This window comes from Harmonia axyridis, chromosome 1 (genome assembly GCF_914767665.1).
Source record: "Harmonia axyridis chromosome 1, icHarAxyr1.1, whole genome shotgun sequence".
NCBI classification, from domain to species: Eukaryota; Metazoa; Arthropoda; class Insecta; order Coleoptera; family Coccinellidae; genus Harmonia; species Harmonia axyridis.
This window is the reverse complement of record NC_059501.1, coordinates 82,680,789-82,700,558: the sequence shown is the minus strand read 5'-3', so window position 1 is coordinate 82,700,558 and position 19,770 is coordinate 82,680,789. Positions and strand designations below refer to the sequence as shown.

General features: G+C 35.7%; 2 protein-coding genes across 2 annotated transcripts in view; one reads left to right on the top strand and one right to left on the bottom strand.

Moving 5' to 3' along the window:
- The window catches only part of LOC123684717 (zwei Ig domain protein zig-8-like), a 275,727-nt gene that overhangs the window by 3,161 nt on the left and 252,796 nt on the right, over nt 1-19,770 (bottom strand). The gene's annotated exons all lie outside the window — the stretch shown is intronic.
- On the top strand, nt 14,366-16,564 carry LOC123684730. Its single transcript, XM_045624124.1, has 3 exons — nt 14,366-14,526; nt 14,894-15,058; nt 16,320-16,564. Exons 1-3 carry the CDS (start codon nt 14,469-14,471, stop codon nt 16,484-16,486), a joined length of 390 nt encoding a protein of 129 aa, XP_045480080.1. The 5' UTR covers nt 14,366-14,468; the 3' UTR covers nt 16,487-16,564.

The window sequence follows — 19,770 nt, the reverse complement described above, 5'->3', positions numbered from 1 at the left end:
GACCGATGGATTACCCAACCTCGAGAATAATACGTCATAATTTTTTTCTCATTGTGAACCATAATTTTTGTTTTGAGTTATATTTAGTTTCCGAATGTTATTTTTTTAAATTTGAGCTTATAGGTATTTGTACCTCTACTCTAATTGAAACAATAATAATAATAATAAAAATGAAGGTTGACACCTGTGGGTCCTGAGCTCTCCTGCGGGCTTGGAAAATACCAATACAAGGCAGCAGTCCAACAATGGGAAAGGGACAATAGGAAAACCCTCTGGAGGAATACTCCGGGTCTTGTTCAGGCACACAAATTTATGGTGCTTTCACCCACCTTCACCAGAAAGCTCCTGAAGCTACAACGAGCTGAGCTGCAGATAATGGTGGGACTGCTGACAGGACACTGTCGGTGCAAATACCTTTTGTACCGCATGGGTAATTCATTAGATGTGATCTGCAGACTTTGTAGAAAGGAGGTAGAAACAGCCGAGCACATAGTGTGCAATTGGGATTAATTGGTCTTAGAATCACTCACATAGGTAAGTCAGTTCGGGATACTCACAAAGTAATAACCAAGGCTCCTTAGGATGTCGTCGGTTTCTTTAACATCATTGACGGCGTTTGTATGAATAGGTAGGGTTAAGGACAAAATATCAATTTGGTCGCAGTTCCTGGTAGGCTAACAGAGTCGTAATGACCCCGATTCAGTGCAATAATAATAGTAATCATGAGTTCCTAAAAAGAGGCTGTTGAAATCACATCTTCCAATAATGTTGTGATTTTTATTGATCAACTGTTTTCCATCGAAAGAACTCTCGAACGTTCTCCGAACTCAGTACCTATAATCCGTTCGTTTTAACCCAACACATGTAGGTTATTCAGTTTCTTTCTAGTCATTCCAGACCTTACTTTTTCAACGCGATGGTGTTGAAGAAATAGACTAACTAATTAATTGAATCCTACGTCTCCATGTTCGTTGATGACACCAAATTATTTAATTTTTTTTTATTTAATTATTCTACGCCTATAACTACTAATGACTGCCTTCAAAAAGATTTGTCCACCATCCAACAGTAGTGGAATGACTGACTTATACCCCTCAACACTGGAAAATGTACTGTCCTACACATGGATAAGGAAAATCCTAAATATCAGTATGTCATTAATGGTGTTACACTTTCACATTGCTCGAGATATACTGATCTAGGCGTCACCATAACAGAGGATCTCAGTTGGTCGGATCATATACAGACTACCTGTTTTAGGGCCTCCAGAATTTGTTACATGCTGGAGAGAGTGTTTGGAAGATGTTCAATCAGTACATGTCGTACCCTGTACACGACTGTGCGTCCTATATTAGAATATGTTGTACCTTTTTAGGATGCGAGACTACTTGGGAGAATATCGAGAGGTGAGTCACAAGTTACGAAGATCGGCTTCTAATTTATTTATTTATTTAACACACATGGATCTACCCTGTTTTGAAGATCGTCGCATGCGTGGTGACCTAGTAAAAACATATAGATATTCCGATCAGAGTCTACGAGGTCACCAGTTCAAACGCTACACCGAAAATTTTCATTGCGCAGCGAAAAAAAAAATCCTACCAAATCGGGTTTTTCATGCCTGGAACCGGTTTCCCCCAGTAGTGGTGAACAGTGGTAGTGTGAATTCCTTCGGGAACTATTAAGACCGTTTCATTTCCCAGTTAGATAGATACTATTTGCACTGTATCTGTATTTGTTTACATGTATACTGAGTCTTAAAGATTTTAATCTTGACTCTTATCACAAATGCATAATAATAATAAAATGATAACTCCTTCTGAAAACAGCTAGTATTCATTTCAATTCTTCTTTCGACGAAAAGAGCCTTAATTCCAATATTATTTTCCATGACGCTTTGAACACCTTCAGCGTTCAATCACCTCCATGAAAGTCTTATAAACCCCAATAGTATTCGGAAATCTCATATATACGGATCATCATAATAGAGAAAACTTTCGGTTAAACACGAATGGAGCATGTAATAAATGATGAGCAAAAATTGAGCTGTCAAAACATAAATTGAAAAAGTTGTTGAATGTTTGAAAAAATGATAGACGTATAACGCATGTAAAAAATGGTGTAACCGTTCCCCTGTCCCCATGTCTAAACACGTTTGCACTGGTTCGGAACGAACAAAAACCTAGTACTTTCTGATGATCAAAAAAACCCCCTTGAAAGTTATTGCGATGCACGTCTGAAAAAACTTTTCCCCTCTGCATTTTGTAATTAGTTCCATATAAACCCGAATCCCGCATTATGGAAACATTCGTGGTCGCGGCAAATGTGCGAATGCACTTAGCAGAAAATTTAAATACCGACCGATGCAGCGCAGTGGTGTCTAAATCGAATTAACGTCCAAAAAGTTTCGATAATGTCATTACTCCTGTGTACAAACTCGATCGGATTCATCGACACGTTGAAAATATGGCTTGGGGCTGGACAACAAAACGGAAAGTTTGGATAAAGGTTTGGTTGAACGCCGATTGACAGTGTAAGCAACTGTGTCAACAACGGTATTATCGAATTTGGTTTGTAGTTTCCAATGATAAATATAACCGATAAATGTCAGCAGAAAAATTGCTTTGGAAGAGGCTGAATAAAATTTAATATCTACCACCGTTCAATTTTTCTTTTTGACTAGCCAAATCTGCAAATTTTCTTCTTCCTCTTATAGCTAGAAGAAAAAGACCGTGTCGTCTTAGTTTGATATAGGCCTCATATGTTTGATCTTCGTTCGAACTGGAAATCCATCTTTTGCGTTGTCTTCCCCGGTATTTGCCTGATATGACCATTACTTTGTTTTCGCATCATTGTTCAAATGAAAGAGTTATCCTTTCAAATTATCATCTGATTCTGTCGTCATCTGCAAACTCTATTAGTTGGAGAAGGAATCGAGACATTCTGTTACCCAGCTTGAGGTTCTCCAAGCTTAAAGTAGAGTAGTGAGGAATGTTGGATTGAAGATATCATCCTGTCTTAGATGAGATGAGATTTAAGGGAGTTCTATTTCACTGTGACCTGATTTTTTTTTGTACCCCATCATAGCTTCTCAGCATTACGTGATCGAAAGCTTGCCTTTCAGTTCCATGTATCTAATTAGCTCCAATATCTGAGATGGCTTCAAGGAGTCTACTTCCTCACCTCTACATGTTTTGTCCGAAGCAGATTTTGTGTTGGATAGTGAAGGCAAAGCATTCCGTCACCAGCAGATGAGCAGTTTGTTCCTTCTTCCCACAGAATCAAAACTCGTCGTTTTCTGCTAAATCCATTCTCATAAGGTGCTTCCTGGAGCGACAATTGCCTGTGAGGAATCCACTGAGGAGGTGTAGCATATTATTGCTAAGATCCAGATACTTTTTAGATCTTGCAATGTTTACATTTCAAAAAAAGCTTTAGGAATGATCCAACCCAGGATAATTTCACCAGAGTTTCTCTTCAGGTGTTTCTTTCTCCTGAAACTCTTTCTTGTAGGTACAATTATCTATACCACAGAAAGGTTCCGGGTCAATGAAATGAGTTCGTGCTCTTTTTCTGGCAAGTGTGATGGCCTCTTCATCTCCTACCTGCGTGACCGGAAACCCATATTTGAAAGACCTTGTTATTCTTGCCTATTTCATTCAATGCTTTGATTTCAGCCTGGTTGTCTTATTGGAATAAGGCAAGGTGATAGCCTCTGGATATGACATTGGAATTTCTGTCGAGAACTCATTGTTTATTTCGAGAATTGTGGTGTGGCTTCTGTCGAGCTCTGCGATTAGTCGTATGATCCACAGCTCTTCACCTCGCTTACTAAGTGTATTGGTGACACCTTCCTGAGATTTGTGCATTATCTTGCATATACTTGAAACCAAATATTTGACCAAGGAAATCTTCACTACGTTCGATGTAAGTCCAGACTACAAAGTTTCATCAGAAACTACAGATAATTTATGTTTCTGATTAAGACATCCTCATTGTTGAAACGGGCGTCGAACATTCAGTTGGAAATATTATTACAAACATTGGAAATCAGAAGCTTTGAGCGCTATTTCATTTATGCGCCCATGATACCTTGGAGACCACAGAACTGATTATAAATATTTCCAAGGGACATACCTTACCCTATTTCGTCACTCTGAGTGAAGAATCCCTATAAAGAAATAGGTCTACAATCTTTTGTCAAATTTCTATTCAAATAATCAAATTGTACCCTGGAATCGACTCGAATGTCTTGCATATATACGAATCTACGAATGCTACGATAGAAAGGCGAAATCTGCATTCCATTACCCTTTGAATGTCCCCAACTGGAAAAATGGTGCATATCTATCTTCCAGACTGCAAGATCATCTGCATAACTGATACGGACGAATTCGAGAGGAACATCCAGGTACCTTTCCCGCAGGCAGAGAAAAAGCATAGGGAGACGGTGATTCGATAATTGAATATTTATACTTCAATTTTTCGACGTGGCCTTAGCCTACATTATTCAGTCGTTATCATGTCCAAGATTTATCTTTTCGGTTGAAGAAGTTCGCCCTTTGTGCATGCCATCTTGTGTTTTATTGATGATTACGGAATTTGTAACTATGATTTGAGTGCTTTTGAGTAGATATGTAAATGACGTTCATACAAGTGCAAAAAGCAAAAATAAAGGAAATCTCCTAGGAGAAGTCAAAAGCTGTTGCTTTCTTTGAAGAAATATTGGATGAACTTTCAATTCAATATCTCATAACGTACTAATAAATTTCTGTTAACAATAAAATGTTCACTTACATACAGATCTTCCAGCGAATATGAACATTTTATAATATTACAGATTTTAACTTCAATGATCCAATGATCGAAAGAATGTACATAAGTTTTTCTGAAAATAAGTTTGGAGTCTATACTTCCTGACACTAATTTTTAAGTTATTTGTCCCCAAAGTTCCATAATTATAGAATACAATTACTCTATTGATTAACACAGGAACATCTCCTCAAAATATAGTATTAAAATATTCACCTTTCAACAAAATGTACTTAATCACTCCGATGACAAATTGAAGAAACGAAAAATTTAATTAATTTTTTTTCCGTCATCTCGTTTGATTTCACTCATTTCGTTCGAGAATCAACGAACATTTTGGAAAGAATCAATCCTTCAACAATTATGATTCAAGTTTTGTGTCGAAACATTTCAGCCGAGAATAGAGTGAAGAATCGCTACCTGACCCATCCGTTCCAGCCACAAGTGCTTCCTTGAACTTTTTCATTCATTTTCTATGATTCTGAAGCTGCCAACAACAAGAAAATTCTCAGGCTTGGAATTGCTATTCTGAATTTCGATTTTATAAGGTCCACTGAAATAAAGGGTATTTTTTTAGAGCTATAGAACTTTAAATTGCAATAAAACAACGATGGATTATTCGATTGACATGAATTTCATTTGTCCGCAAGATAATCTTGTGGCATTACATTTTAAATATGATTTCTGGCATATGACCGCTACGGCTGGCTCCAATGTAGTCCAATCTGGACGTCCAATTTTCGATGACTTTTCCCAACATTTGTGGCCGTATATCGGCAATAACAAGGCGAATGTTGTCTTCCAAATGGTGAAGGGTTTGTGGCTTATCCGTATAGACCAATGACTTTACATAGCCCCACAGAAAGTAGTCTAGCGTTGTTAAATCACAAGATCTTGGAGGCCAATTCACAGGTCCAAAACGTGAAATTAGGCGGTCACCAAACGTGTCTTTCAATAAATTGATTGTGGCACGAGCTGTGTGACATGTTGCGCCGTCTTGTTGGAACCACAGCTCCTGGACATCATGGTTGTTCAATTCAGGAATGAAAAAGTTAGTAATCATGGCTCTATACCGATCATCATTGACTGTAACGTTCTGGCCATCATCGTTTTTGAAGAAGTACGGACCAATGATTCTACCAGCCCATAAAGCGCACCAAACAGTCAGTTTTTCTGGATGTAACGGTGTTTCGACATACACTTGAGGATTAGCTTCACTCCAAATGCGGCAGTTCTGTTTGTTGACGTAGACATTCAACCAGAAGTGCGCTTCATCGCTAAACAAAATAAAATGGACGTAGTGCGCGATACGTATTCCGCACAGAACCATTAGTTTCGAAATGAAATTTCACTATTTGCAAGCGCTGTTCAGGTGAGAGTCTATTTATGATGAATTGCCAAACCAAACTGAGAATAAATCACTTGACAGCTGTTAAGTCGGTCGCCATCTTGAACAGTAATGCCAACTTAAAGTTTTATACCTCGAAAAAAAAACACCCATTATTAGACTTGGGTTATTCCACATCTTCTTGATACTATCCCCACGAAATTCTGCACACAGTATGAGGTGGTTTTTTTTTATATCACACTATATCTCAAAACCATCCACTCAGTTTTTTGAAATTGTTATTTAACATTCAAATGCATATCTTCATTCGGTGAAATGCGACCATTTTGAAATGAACAGAAAAGCAAAATTTCGAACGGCCATGTCAACGGAACCTCTAATTAGATTGAATCCACAAACTTGTCTGCTGCATTGAAAATCCTAATCTGTCCTTCAAATTCAAAGTGTCCAGCTTTTCACCTTCGAGAGTTATCTTCTTTATGGTCGGACGGCTTCCATTAGAACAACATTCTGCAATTTGACAACATAATTGTCATCAGTGGATTCAAAAAACGAAGATCGCATCGAAAGCATCAAGCACTCTCTAAAGGCCATATGTAAAATTTTATTATTTCTTTCTTCACCCCACCTGTTCCGCCCCTGATGCGGGGGACCCTCAAGAGAACACCATAGATTCACGATACCTCATAAGAACATCCTCTCCGCTTCAGTATGTAAATTTATCAGTCAATATTCAATCCTAATGACGCTCTTGAAATTCAAATTTCTTGCTCTTTGTCGTGCCTTCTGTTGTTGTTTCATCTAGTCAGCTCGGCGGAATTTGTTTTTATGGTTTTTTTATTGCGAGAGTCGAGGCCTCGGCAATTGAAACGGTTGTTCTTTGAAATGTGCCAGGAGAGGTTTGACTTGAAGTCAGTCTTCCGAATGATATTGCCTACTTTCGGGAAAGCCACATAAAAGTCTGATTTTTCCCGAGTGAATTCGGAATATTTTAACTTCGATATTACTTGAAGAGAGAATTCGCAGCCAAAATTGCACGCTTCAATATTTTTTTCGTATTGATGTTGAAGAACTGATGATTGAATTTCTGATACCCTAGATTTGGCGATATTTATTTCTAGGTTTTTTCATTCCTCATTTTACGTATAAATTCCACTGAGAATTCTTAAAAGGCACGAAACCTATATTATCGCTTTCAAATTTTCAGTGATTTTGGTTTTGTTATATAAGTTTTTCCGTCTAATTTTTGGCCGTTAACCCGATAACTCTTGAAGGAAAATAGCTAAAAACTTGAAATACCCGATGTTGGTTTGAATATGAAATACCACGGTCAATTTCCCAATTCAAAATTTCAAACTTTGTGCATAAATCGATGTTAATCGCGAAACTGCAACAAGACAATTTTCAAGAAAAATATCGTTATAACATTACCTAATATTTTCGTGACCACAAAAAAACCAGCGACGATATTTTGGTTGTTGATATAAAAGTACGATAACAAGCGCAGTGCCAAATTTCAAGCTGATTATTTCATCATAACCCTAGAATCCCGGAAAAAATATTGTGAAACAAATACTCCATAATTCCATGTTTATAGATCTGGTAAAAATTTAGCGGTCAAAAGTCAAATATCAATTTCAGGCTTCGGTCGATATTTTGTGTTCTTTGCATGATCAGAACCATAGGAAATCCAAGCTAAAATTCTAAAAAAAATGAGGGAAGTACGGATGTGAAGTTAGGAGTCCTGTTGTCTTCAAGAGTGCAATTGGTCCTCGAGTTAACGAGCGCACAAAAGCTCTTGACCCATTCTTATTTTGTCACCTTGAACTATTGCATTATTGGGAAAAATGAACCAAATCTATAATTCATATGGGACAATAGTTTGAGTGAACTTTATCACTCAAATAAAGTTTATTAACCTAAGACAATAAATGAAGACATTCATCAAGGACTTTTTTTTGGTAGTCGGAAATACTTATAATATGATTTTTATTTTAATGAAGATAATTGGAAAATAATGAGGGTACATACAATTGTAGAAAGTTGTTATTTCATTGTTGTACGTTATGTTTATTTGCGCTATTCAAGGAACATGTCATTTGATAGAGTTTACTTCAATGTTAATTTATATGTACGCAACATTCTGGAATGTCCCATGTCAATATAAATCACGACCGTCTTTTTTAAAATGAGCTGCTGGAATGGGAGTATATTGGTACTGCGATTACTTCCTAGTAACGGGTGTTTTTTTCGAGGTATATAACTTTAATTTGGCATTACTGTACAAGATGGCGACCGATTTAACAGCTGTTGAGTGATTTATTCTCAGTTTGGTTTGGCAATTCATCATAATTAGACTCACGCCTCAACAACGCTCGCGAATAGTGAAATTTTATTTCGAAAATAATGGTTCTGAGCGGAATACATTTTATCATCGACAAAATCGTCCATCAGAGCAGTTAATTCGACTAACCATAACAGAACGTTTTCGCAACACTTTTACTCTTATTGATAACTCGCATCCTCAGAGACGCCGTACGGTGCGTACAGAAGAAGCTATTGCTGCTGTAGAGCGTAGCATTGAGGAAGACCCGAATGAGTCTATCCGCCATCGAGCACAGGAATTGGATCTGTGTCCATCCACTTTATGGAAGATTTTGCGGAAGGATCTTGGTTTGCATGCTTACAAAATTCAACTCGTGCAAGAATTGAAGCCAAACGATCATCAAGTAAGGCGTAGATACGTCGAATGGGCCCAAAATGAGATTGCCGTTGTTCCCGATTTTCATAAGCGAATTTTGATTAGCGATGAAGCGCACTTCTGGTTGAATGGCTACGTCAACAAACAAAATTGTCGCATTTGGAGTGAAGCTAATCCTCAAGTGTATGTCGAAACACTGTTACATCCAGAAAAACTGACTGTTTGGTGCGCTTTATGGGCTGGTGGAATCATTGGTCCGTACTTCTTCAAAAACGATGATGGCCAGAACATTACAGTCAATGGTGATTGTCTTGCGGATAAATAAAATGTATGTCAATCGGATAATACATCGTTATTTTATCGCAATTTAAAGTTCTATAGCTCTAAAAAAAACACCCTTTATATTCGGTCTCTAATGGCCATAAATCTAAGACGTCGATCTTGAACATCATTTTTGCTCCTTCGACCTCCAGTGCCTAATCATCTTCGATTTTGGGCATTATCAAACCATGCTTGACAACATCTCATAACAGAAGTTGGATTTCTTTTCGTACGGTTAGCGATTTCTCGAAATGACAACAATATTTTACATGAAAAAACCTTCACGATCTTCTTCCCAAATCCAATCATTTACTCCTTACTATACTATCTATATTTCAGCAAAAAAAATCAATTTGAACAGTTACTTCTGGTTGTTGCAGTTTCTTTGTCAGTTAGTATATTTAACAGATCATTTTAACACGATTTGCGAATTCTCTGGAATGAATGGAAGCTGAATTTGTTTGAATTCGTTATCTAGCATAGGCGGAAACTCGACCAAAAATTTGAATCGTTTTTCGTTTCGTTCGTTTTCCATCGAACTGATTACGTAACCCTCGACGCTTAGCAATCAGCGCTTGAGCAAACAAATATTCGAGGGACGGTGAGTTAGCAGCCAGGATGGAATGGGTTATGTAAACTCTCGAAGCCGATAAAACTATCCTTTACTTTGCTGATAAGTTATTTTAGAATTTGAATTCAAGAATAGGAGACAGAACATTCCCCAAGGGGAATGTTCTGTTTCAATTTGGCACCATATTTTCCGGACACCCTGTATTAGAACACGTTACCCCAGCCTGGGTTATACAATTTTTTTTCTCGTCGGTACTAAGCTTCAAGAGATGCGCCTCAAAAGCTTAAGTGGAGATTCATTTGTTGTTGTTTAAAAGATGGATGAAAACGAGATCCTGAATTAATGAAACACTGTCTTTTAATGGAAAAATATATTGTTCGAGTAAAGCAATAACTTGATTAGTGTTATCCAAACAAGTATATAGTCCATCCATTCAACAACGGTTAAAAAGTGCTCCAAGAACAGAAATTTGACTCTAATGAAGAAGGTTGAAGCCTATTTCGAAAGCAAAAACGAACATTTCTACTGAAAAAATATTGAAAACCCAGGGCACGTTGGGCTACATGTATCACTCTTGAAAGTGACATTTTTTTCGAATAGAGTCCAATGTTCAATGGAAAGTCTACGTAATTGGATTGATCTTTCTAATTTCGTCAGAAAATCTGTAATTTCAAATATTGAGCACGATAAGGCCTGAAATGATTGCATTCGGACTTCGATAAATTCGACAAAATGAGGTCATTCAAAAGTTTGTTTTGACAATACTTTGAGAACTAAGAATTAAGAATAGATAAAAGTTTACAACCAGCTGTAGAATAACATAACAATTTCAAGCTTCGTATAGAGTTTATGTTGATTGCATCAACACCAAAAAAAAATATAAATATTTATTGCAGACAACAGATTCAACCTGGTTCATACATTATACATAATCAATTTCAAGTTTCCGGCTTAAATGCGTTATCAAAACCACACACCGAAATTCAAACAGAATGAAGGAAAAAGATACAGATATAACAGTGACAACATCGTCTTTTGCGTATAGATATCTATAACATTTTCAAACTTGGTGCACAACTCGATCTGAATCTCATCACCACATTCGTAAAAAATTCTGGCAGGAAACAACAAAAAACTTATGCAATATTTCCGTAGCACTGGATTCTATTCGAGATGTAATTTGAAGGTTTCAAATAATCTGTGGAATTTCAGGAGGATCTCGTCATCTAGAAACCAACATCAAGATAAATCATATCTAATACATACAGTTCCATGGCCTCCAAGAGCGTAATATGCGCATTGATTTGTGCAAAGTCAGAGCTTCTCTCGAATTTCACATTTACGGAAACCAATAATTATTTTTTTCTGTGACGGGAAAAAAATTTGACATTTTATCTCTGTTGACAGGTAACAAAATTTGACTTTTCACGAAATTACTTTTTTCCCCGGGAAAAAAGTGAGTACTTTTTTCCCGGATATATATATCTACATATAGATAAAGGAAGATATTTTATTTCAGAATCTTTTATTGAACATTAGTTACATTTCCTTTATATCAAAAGTACAATTATTAAATGTGCATTGCGTAAATGACATGTTCCTTGAACTATTCGGTACAACAGACGAATTTTCTTGTGTTGAAATAATATTTTTCTCTGACATGGACACAACTGTTGTTGATGTACCTGGTCGCAAATCGGGTGTTATTTCAGAACTGCCACACGTTCTGAACACTTTATTAGCAATTTCTGTTCTGTGTGCCACTGATTCATCAACATACCCTTCAGCGACCGTTGATGATTTCCAACCGCCATGTTTCTTTAGTGTCATCAAGTCTCCCCCAGATTCAACTAAAAGTGTAGCAGACGATCTTCGAAATGAATGACCTGTATATGAGTGAGCACTTTCAAGTTGAAGAAAATTAGCTACTGTTTCAGGTACCTTATAAAACTGATTTTTACCCACAACCTGATTGATACATTTTCCATTGCGATATGCATAAAACAGGCGGCGATCTTTTGCTGCTGCTGGACGAAGGGCTATGTACATTCGGTAATACTTGATATATTCTTCAGTAACTACGAATCTTCTGTTTACATCATTCTTTGTTTGCTTCAGTTTCACAATTAATAACTTTCCCGAATCTTCAATATCATCCAATGTTACCTGACTGATTTCACAAATTCGACAAGCACCTGCAATCCCAAATACAACAACAACCTTGGCCATTAAATAAACTTCATCCGGTGCATTATTTAAAAAATCACTAATTTGCGTACTCGTAAAAATCGCAGCTTTCTTGGGCGTGTATCCTTTCCCATTTTGTTTCAGAAATGTAATTAGTTTGAAATATTTTGAAATGTCTACATTATTATTGGATCGTAACAAACTTTTAATCATTGAATAATTCGACCACACTGTTGATGGCTTTTGTTGTTGTGCCAGTTCCGAAAAGTAAGCCAATAACACTGTCTCCGAGAAAGAACTGCATTTCTTTTTCATTTTCCAATCCATAAATCTTGAATACGCGGTTTCGTATATTTTCCGCGATTTAGCTGGCAATAACTTTCGTGACGCTACTTGCGCTGCTTCTATCAACTCCGGTGGAGTCAGAGAAAACTCGGAATCAGACATTTTTAACTTTAAATTATTCAACAAGATAACTACTAAACAATTAATACCGAGTTCGCAATTTTTGAATCAAATCACAAAATTAAATTGACAGATATTTGATTACTTTGAAGTTTTCCATAGCAACGCTGGTCTAATTGCAGCTCACTAGTTTAAAAATTCTGACTCTAATGCATTATGTTCTTCCACTATTAAATTGTCGTTTTTTCCATCACAGAAAAAAATAGTGTATTATACACGGGAAAAATATTAGATTTTAGCTCTCGGTTTTTTGTCTCCCTCCGCTTCGCGTCGGGAGACAACATAACCTCGAGCTAAAATCTAATACTTTTTTCCCTTGTATAATAAATAACTATTTATTATATTGAATTGAACATGCGATTTGATTGAAACTGAATTTTTTGCATTTTGCAGCAAGATTTCAGAGTGAGAAGAATTTCATATTGAATCATACTGTAAATCAAATAAAAGTTTTTCGAACAATTAATGCTTCTCTTGATAGTCAGAATTGAAGAATATTCAGACGAACCTTTGAATTCTTTTCTGAATCATTGACTTTAGTGCAGCCATAAAATATTCTGCATGAAATATTCTTCTCAGAGTTCAGCTCAAAAACTTTAGGATGAAGCAATTCTCAAAGAGCGAGCAAATCATCTTTATTTCAATAAACATTTGATCACCACATATATTCCGATAAGGAATTGCTCAGTTATTGATATTCTATTAAAACCACATTTATAAATGACTTGTCACTGATTACAGATTCATCATATTCAGAATTTGTACTATATGATTCAGAAATGAATGACACCAGAGGAAACTGTTGACACTATTCTGCGAATCTTCTAGGAACTTTAATATGTGCAATTTAATTTCTTTAGGAAAGCTGGAAGCTAGAAATTGATTTTCAATTTTAAAACTTTAGTACCAATTCAGGGATCAAAAAGAGCAGATTAGGAAAGTATTCAATATTTCATCATTTTTGTCATTTTTAATACTACTTGAGATATAATAATAATCGTATTGAAGTTTGTTGTTTGGCAATTTCTTTAATGACATTGGTATCTAAGGAGCATAATATGGGTAATTTTTCGAAAAATTTTATCATTCTCGAAAACTTTTGAGTGGAAAAGGCAGTGAACCTTGATTTTTTCTGTTAAAGTTGGCAAAATTATGTATTTTGAGTCCCTAACCGAACGAGCAGATCAGAAATCCCAGTATTCATCGATACTTATATGTTATTCATTAAAAAAATTTTCTTTTATCATATTTGTAGTGATGTTGCATAAATATTTCATATTAATAATCTTCGCTTTTTTTTTTTTTCATATTCAATGAATGATGATGTCCGGTGCCTACTCTCCTTCGATTTTGGACATTATCAAACCACGCTTGACAACATCTCATAACAGTAGTTGGATTTCTGTTCGTACGGTTAGCGATTTCTCGAAATGACAACCCCGCCTCCCGTAGACCAATAATTCAACTTCTTTCATGAACACTTAGCTGGCGATATATTCCGCGTACACGTGCTCTAGGCATTTTAACAACAACTACAATATTCAAGTAACAAAAATTGTTTACAATACCTTCACGATTTTTTTTTCCAAATACAATAATTTACTCCTTGCTATACTATTTATGTTTTACCAAAAAAAAAATTGAAATTTAAACAGCTCCTTCTGTGTGATGCCGGTTCTACGAGAGGTTCTTTGTCAGTTAGTATACTATTTGAAAATTCATCGTGCAGTAAATCAAAAACATAAAACATTATGTTGAGGAATATTTCACCGATTGACGTAAGGTATCTCCTGTTATCGATTATCTCAACGTCAATGAATCGCCCTGTAAGCCTCGCGATATCCAAATATAACGCTGCCACAAGACAGGCGTCTCATAAAGTAAATATACATACATAGGGAAAAAACCTTATGAGAATGCGTTATATCCCCTCTACATATATGATTCACGAGGAAGATAAATCGAATAGGTGAAACTCATGCTCTGATTACTGGATCCACTCTCACCCAAGTCTGTATTTCATACTGAAGTGTAAGTTTCAACCGGCTTGTGTTTTTCTCACTATGGACTCCAAAAAGATAATTTATTTATCGGCTTGCTTCATTTTAGCTGTATCTACAGGTGAGTTTTGATTGAAATTTAGGTCAATTGAATTGTGATAAGTGTCACTATCACTCATTATTTCCAATAATGTTTTAAAGTTCATATTCGGAAAGGAAAAATTCCTTGTATCTAGATTTAAAATTTACATCTTCTCGTGAAATCTGTAATCGATCACCTTATATAATTGAATGAATCGATAACATAAAATCTTTATGTCATAACAACATCATAGAACAAAATGAATATAATAAAAACATGTATTTTAAATATTCTAAAACGTAAACAGTTGTGAGCAATATTACTCCAACTATTTCAACGTGTTCATTATTGGAAAAAATGAAGCAAAATTAGAGCTTCCAGCATAACAAAATCAATTTTTTTTCAGTATCCGCATTGAATTGTATACAGTGCAGCATGTATCTAGATTATAACGACAATAGTACAAATACTAATGATAATACAACAGACACTTGTGATAAGAGAAAGAACGGAACAGGGACACCCTGTGCAGAAGGGGAAGTTTGTTCAACACAATACAATCCCGTTACAAGTGAGTAATTCTATGTTATAGTCATAGGAATATATTTCAACCACCCTTTTGTTGATTATTCAAAGAGAACAGAAATACTGGATACAAGAATACATATAAACATAAATTTTCTATTAATACCAAGCCTTACGTAACAAAGATTATAAAGTGGGTCAAGATCCACCAAATTTATATTTGTGTTCGTATATAAAATGTCTAGAGCTCTCAATTCATCAAGAGTTGAATGTGAATATTATAATATTAGGGGGTTATTTATTGTGGAACACAAAACATTCTTTTCATGAAGATGCATACTCTAAATCCAATATTCAGGATGTTCTACAAGCTCTTTGACAAGTTTTGAGACATTCGTTTACGTCTAGAAGTTATGAGAATTGAAGGGAAATATTTTTTTTCAAGTCCGAACTTTGAGCATTGTTGTTATTTCTTATTTGTTTTGGCACAACTGAATTAAATCAAGTAGTTGTTTATAAGATGTGTTTCAAACAAGATAGACAAGCTATTTCATAAATCCTCATAAATAAAAATCTAACTGATTGAGATCCGTTGCACGAGGTGGCCTTAGAAGTAGTTCCCCATGACCTATCCATTTATTCGGGAAATTTTCATTCAACTTAGCAGAAAGTCGTTCCATTCTATGTGGTGGTTGTACCATCGTGCTAATAGTTGATATTTTCAAAATGTTAAGCTCTAAGATCATCAATGATGTTTAAATGGTGGTGCTCCAAAGAAGGTTCATACAAATCTGCATTTAAAGTGGAAAAAACCTCGCATGACAAGCGAAATTAATCTTTTTTGTACATGTTGTTGAAGTTAACATTGACTAAATTCTAGTTGTCATATTCATCCATACGAGCAAGGAACTGTTACAAATTTCATTTCATATCAACTGGTGTTTTCGTTAGTCGACCTACTTTTAATTCAAAAATCCATCGGACCTCTGTCAAAGTTTGTCAAAGTGCTTGAGAATTCTACTTCATAAAAGAAGAACATTTTGCTATGATCTATTACTTTTTCGGATGAAATTCTTTCAACTAATTTCGCAAATATTTTAAAAATTAATACTGACCATTTTCGGTTCGAAAAAAGACAATTACACAGTCTTGGAAGAAAGAACACAACCGGTTCACCTATACAGTACAAACTCAAAGATTCTGAGGGGTCCCACAAGGGCCTAGCAGAGTCGTGATAGAAAACATAAAACATGAATAAGCAGTCAAAAAAAATTTACCAAGTTCTAACGTTTAGATTTTTGTTTCAGAGTTACTCACGAGAGGCTGTGATAAGAAAGAAATATGCAAGAATGTTCCCGAAAACTACAATTGCTCCACATGTTCATCAGATCTCTGTCAAAGTTCTAGTTTCCAGATACATCCCGTCTATGCTCCTATCGTAGCTTGTTTACTGTTCGCCACCTTAAGCAGATGAAGAATTTTTCACAATTGAAAATCCTTTTGTATCATTTTTCATTAAATTATGGAATATCCCATCAATTATCCAATTTGATATCGATTGATATTATTTTAGAATTCATTAAAGTAATTTATGTATACACACCGTTAGACAATGATGAAACTAAATACTAAATGAAGCTAGCTGTCGCATTGTGTACGAGTACTATTTAAAATTGTGCTGGCCCCCTCTAAAATTTGACATACTAAGGCGTAAAGATTGGCAGAACTATAATTTCGCTTTTCCTTGCCCCCCATTGAAAATATGGCCCCCTCTTGGCGACCCCTGTTTTCGAAAGCTGGCGTCGCCACTGCCCATAATCGACGAGGAATCGATAGTCCTGGGTTTTCGTCAACATAACAGATACAGCAGCAATATTCTCAGTTGTTTTTGAGCGAAGTACATGGATGTGATTTCAAACATCACTAACTTGTCCCAACAGCTCGAATTTTTTCACTTTTTTCAATATTACCGCCGGAGAAGCTGTAAATTTGGGGTGGATTCTAGTCACAAATAAAATAAGTTTTTTTTTTAATTTCAAAAATTTAGAATCATATATATTTAATTTTTTTTTAACAGAACAATTAACCTAATTAATCTATCTAACCTACCTATCTTCTCTAATTATCAGCAAAATCATATAACAACAACTTATAATTACTTATCTTATATTCAAAATTCTTCTCAGGTTCCTAATCAATTCTTTCGACTCAATTCTGCTATCAATTCCACTTCATACATGTCCAATTCAATAAATCCTTCTATATTTATTCATTTATCAACAAATAGCAATAATTCTTTGATTTTTTGAATTGGAATTTCATGTATTATTCCAGGACTAAGCCTTTTAATTAGGTACTTTGAATTCCATATAAATTTGAAATAATTTATATGGAATGTGAATTTTAATCAAATTGGAAATCGAATTAATGATTCTGTGACTATCCAGCCACGCGTTGGGCGCCAATTGATATTTTTTACAGAAATCTATCTTTTAATGTAGATAAATCATTAATTTTCTGAAATTTCGAAAAAATCTTATTTTATTTGTGACTAGAATCCACCCCAATTTTAAAATAAAAAAAAATAATAATTAATCTACATTAAAAGATAGATTTCTGTAAACGAAATCATATCAGTACCTTCCAAAAGTAAAAATCATTAATGAATTTTAGGACAAAAAAAATAAGGAAATATGGTGAATTATTATCATTATAGGCTAGACATAGTTCGAATTAGAAGAAAGCTGCTAGTAGTAATTTTTTCATGTTTTTAGAACCACTCTACCACTAGCACATACCCAAATATCTGAATATTGTTAGACTTGGAAAAAACCAGCAAAATTTTCTAGATTTTTTTCAGATTCATCTCCTGAATCAAACATCTCCGCAAAATATTTAACTTTTTTTTTTAAAAAAACCTAAATTTGCTACAATTCGAGACTAGAATACGCTCTCTCTCTCACACTACATAGAAATCGCCTCTTAACCTTAACTGTTCAACTCCATAAATGAATTTCAAGATCAGAAGCTTTTTCCAAAACACAAAACCTCATCAAAACCATCCGGCTAATCAGAGATGAAAGAATAATCCAATATCATCTCTTGCAAGACCGAAAACCGGAAACGAAGACGCATCTCCCCTGATCCCATTCAATCTAAGCCCTGTCGAAATACGGAAAACATATGATGTGAGCGAAAACGGATTAGAGAAAAACCATCGCCCCTTTATCTCGTTATATTGAAAATTTCCTCTGACAGAGGCCGGGACGAATGTGAACCCGAGTGGGATGCTGTGGCGTAGAAATTTAAGTTTGATAAATCATCGCGGAACCCACATTCGATTTATTTTCGTCAGAATCAGAGTCGTTGCGAGGGAGCATTTGTATTACCCTTGTCTGGACGAAATGGGAAAGTTCTTGATTCGGTTTGTTATTTGAGATGACGACGGTTTTTCCTGGGAAGGAGGTAACGTTCTGGAATATTCGTTCGATTATTGGTTGAATCATTATTAGGATGAGCAGTGGAAGAAGTGATGAGCTTTTGCGTGGTTCTTCAAAGACGTACTTCACTGCAATTGTGTATCTCAGTCAGCATTAAGACATGAAAGGTTTTCCAATAACTGGTTTCATTTTGAATAGCCTGCTATCTGTCACTTTCGAAGCTGTCATCATTTGACACTTGACAAGTGAAAACTACGTCATTATTAAAAATGCAACTATTCACGCTTCAACCACCTACGCAAGAAGACCATTAGGACGGCCATCAAAATGATGGCGAGACAGCTGGCTATCTGAGTACATCCCAGGAAACAAATAAACGGGGATGAAACAGAAATTAAACAGGCCTTTTAAAAGAAGAGGAAGAAGAAACTTTATTCTTTGCAATCAAGGAAATGATGAAGTCTATGTCAATGCTCCATAATCGATTTAAGATCTTGAAAATGGAATTTGTGAATTTATCGAGGAAGTATTGTCGCAAATGTGCGAATTGATCAAGGAAAATTTCATGAAAGGGATTTGGTGCTGTAACCGTAGCTATTAGCTATTTGCTGTAGTTAATGGCATGACTTCCTCTTCAAAATAATAACGCACTCCTTCATCGGCGCTAAATTCATTTCCAGCGAGCATTCTTTTGAGGTCTGAGAACAGGAAAAAAGTCGCTGGGAGCCAGATCTGGCGAATACGATACGAAGCAATTCGAAGCCTTATTGATGCAATTTTGCCATTGTTTTCATTGATTTGTGGCACGGCACATTGTCTTGATGAAACAGCACCTTTTTTTTCTTCAACTTTCAACGATTTCATCCTCTGAATGATCCAATAACGCTTAATAATAATCGCTGTTGATGGTCTGGCCCTTTTGAAGGTAATCAATGAATTTTATACCTTGCGCATCCCAGAATACTAATGTCATAAACTTGCCAGCTGACTGTTGTGTTTCTTCTCGACTTGGATTCGGTTCATCATGTGCACTCTACTCAGCCGGCTATCGATTGGACTCCGGAGGTTCAGTTTCATCGCACTTAAACAGCTTCAAACACCAATCAGAATCATTACCAAGTTGTTGCTTTTGATCGATTTTGAGCTCGCGTGACCCCCATTTTGCACACAGCTTTTTCACGTACAAATATTCGTGAATGCTATGATGTACACGTTCAGATGATATCTTCACAATGTCTGCTATCTCGATCAACTTCACTTTACGGTCATTCAAAGTTATTTTGTGAACATTTTTGATTTTTTCGTCGGTGACCACGGC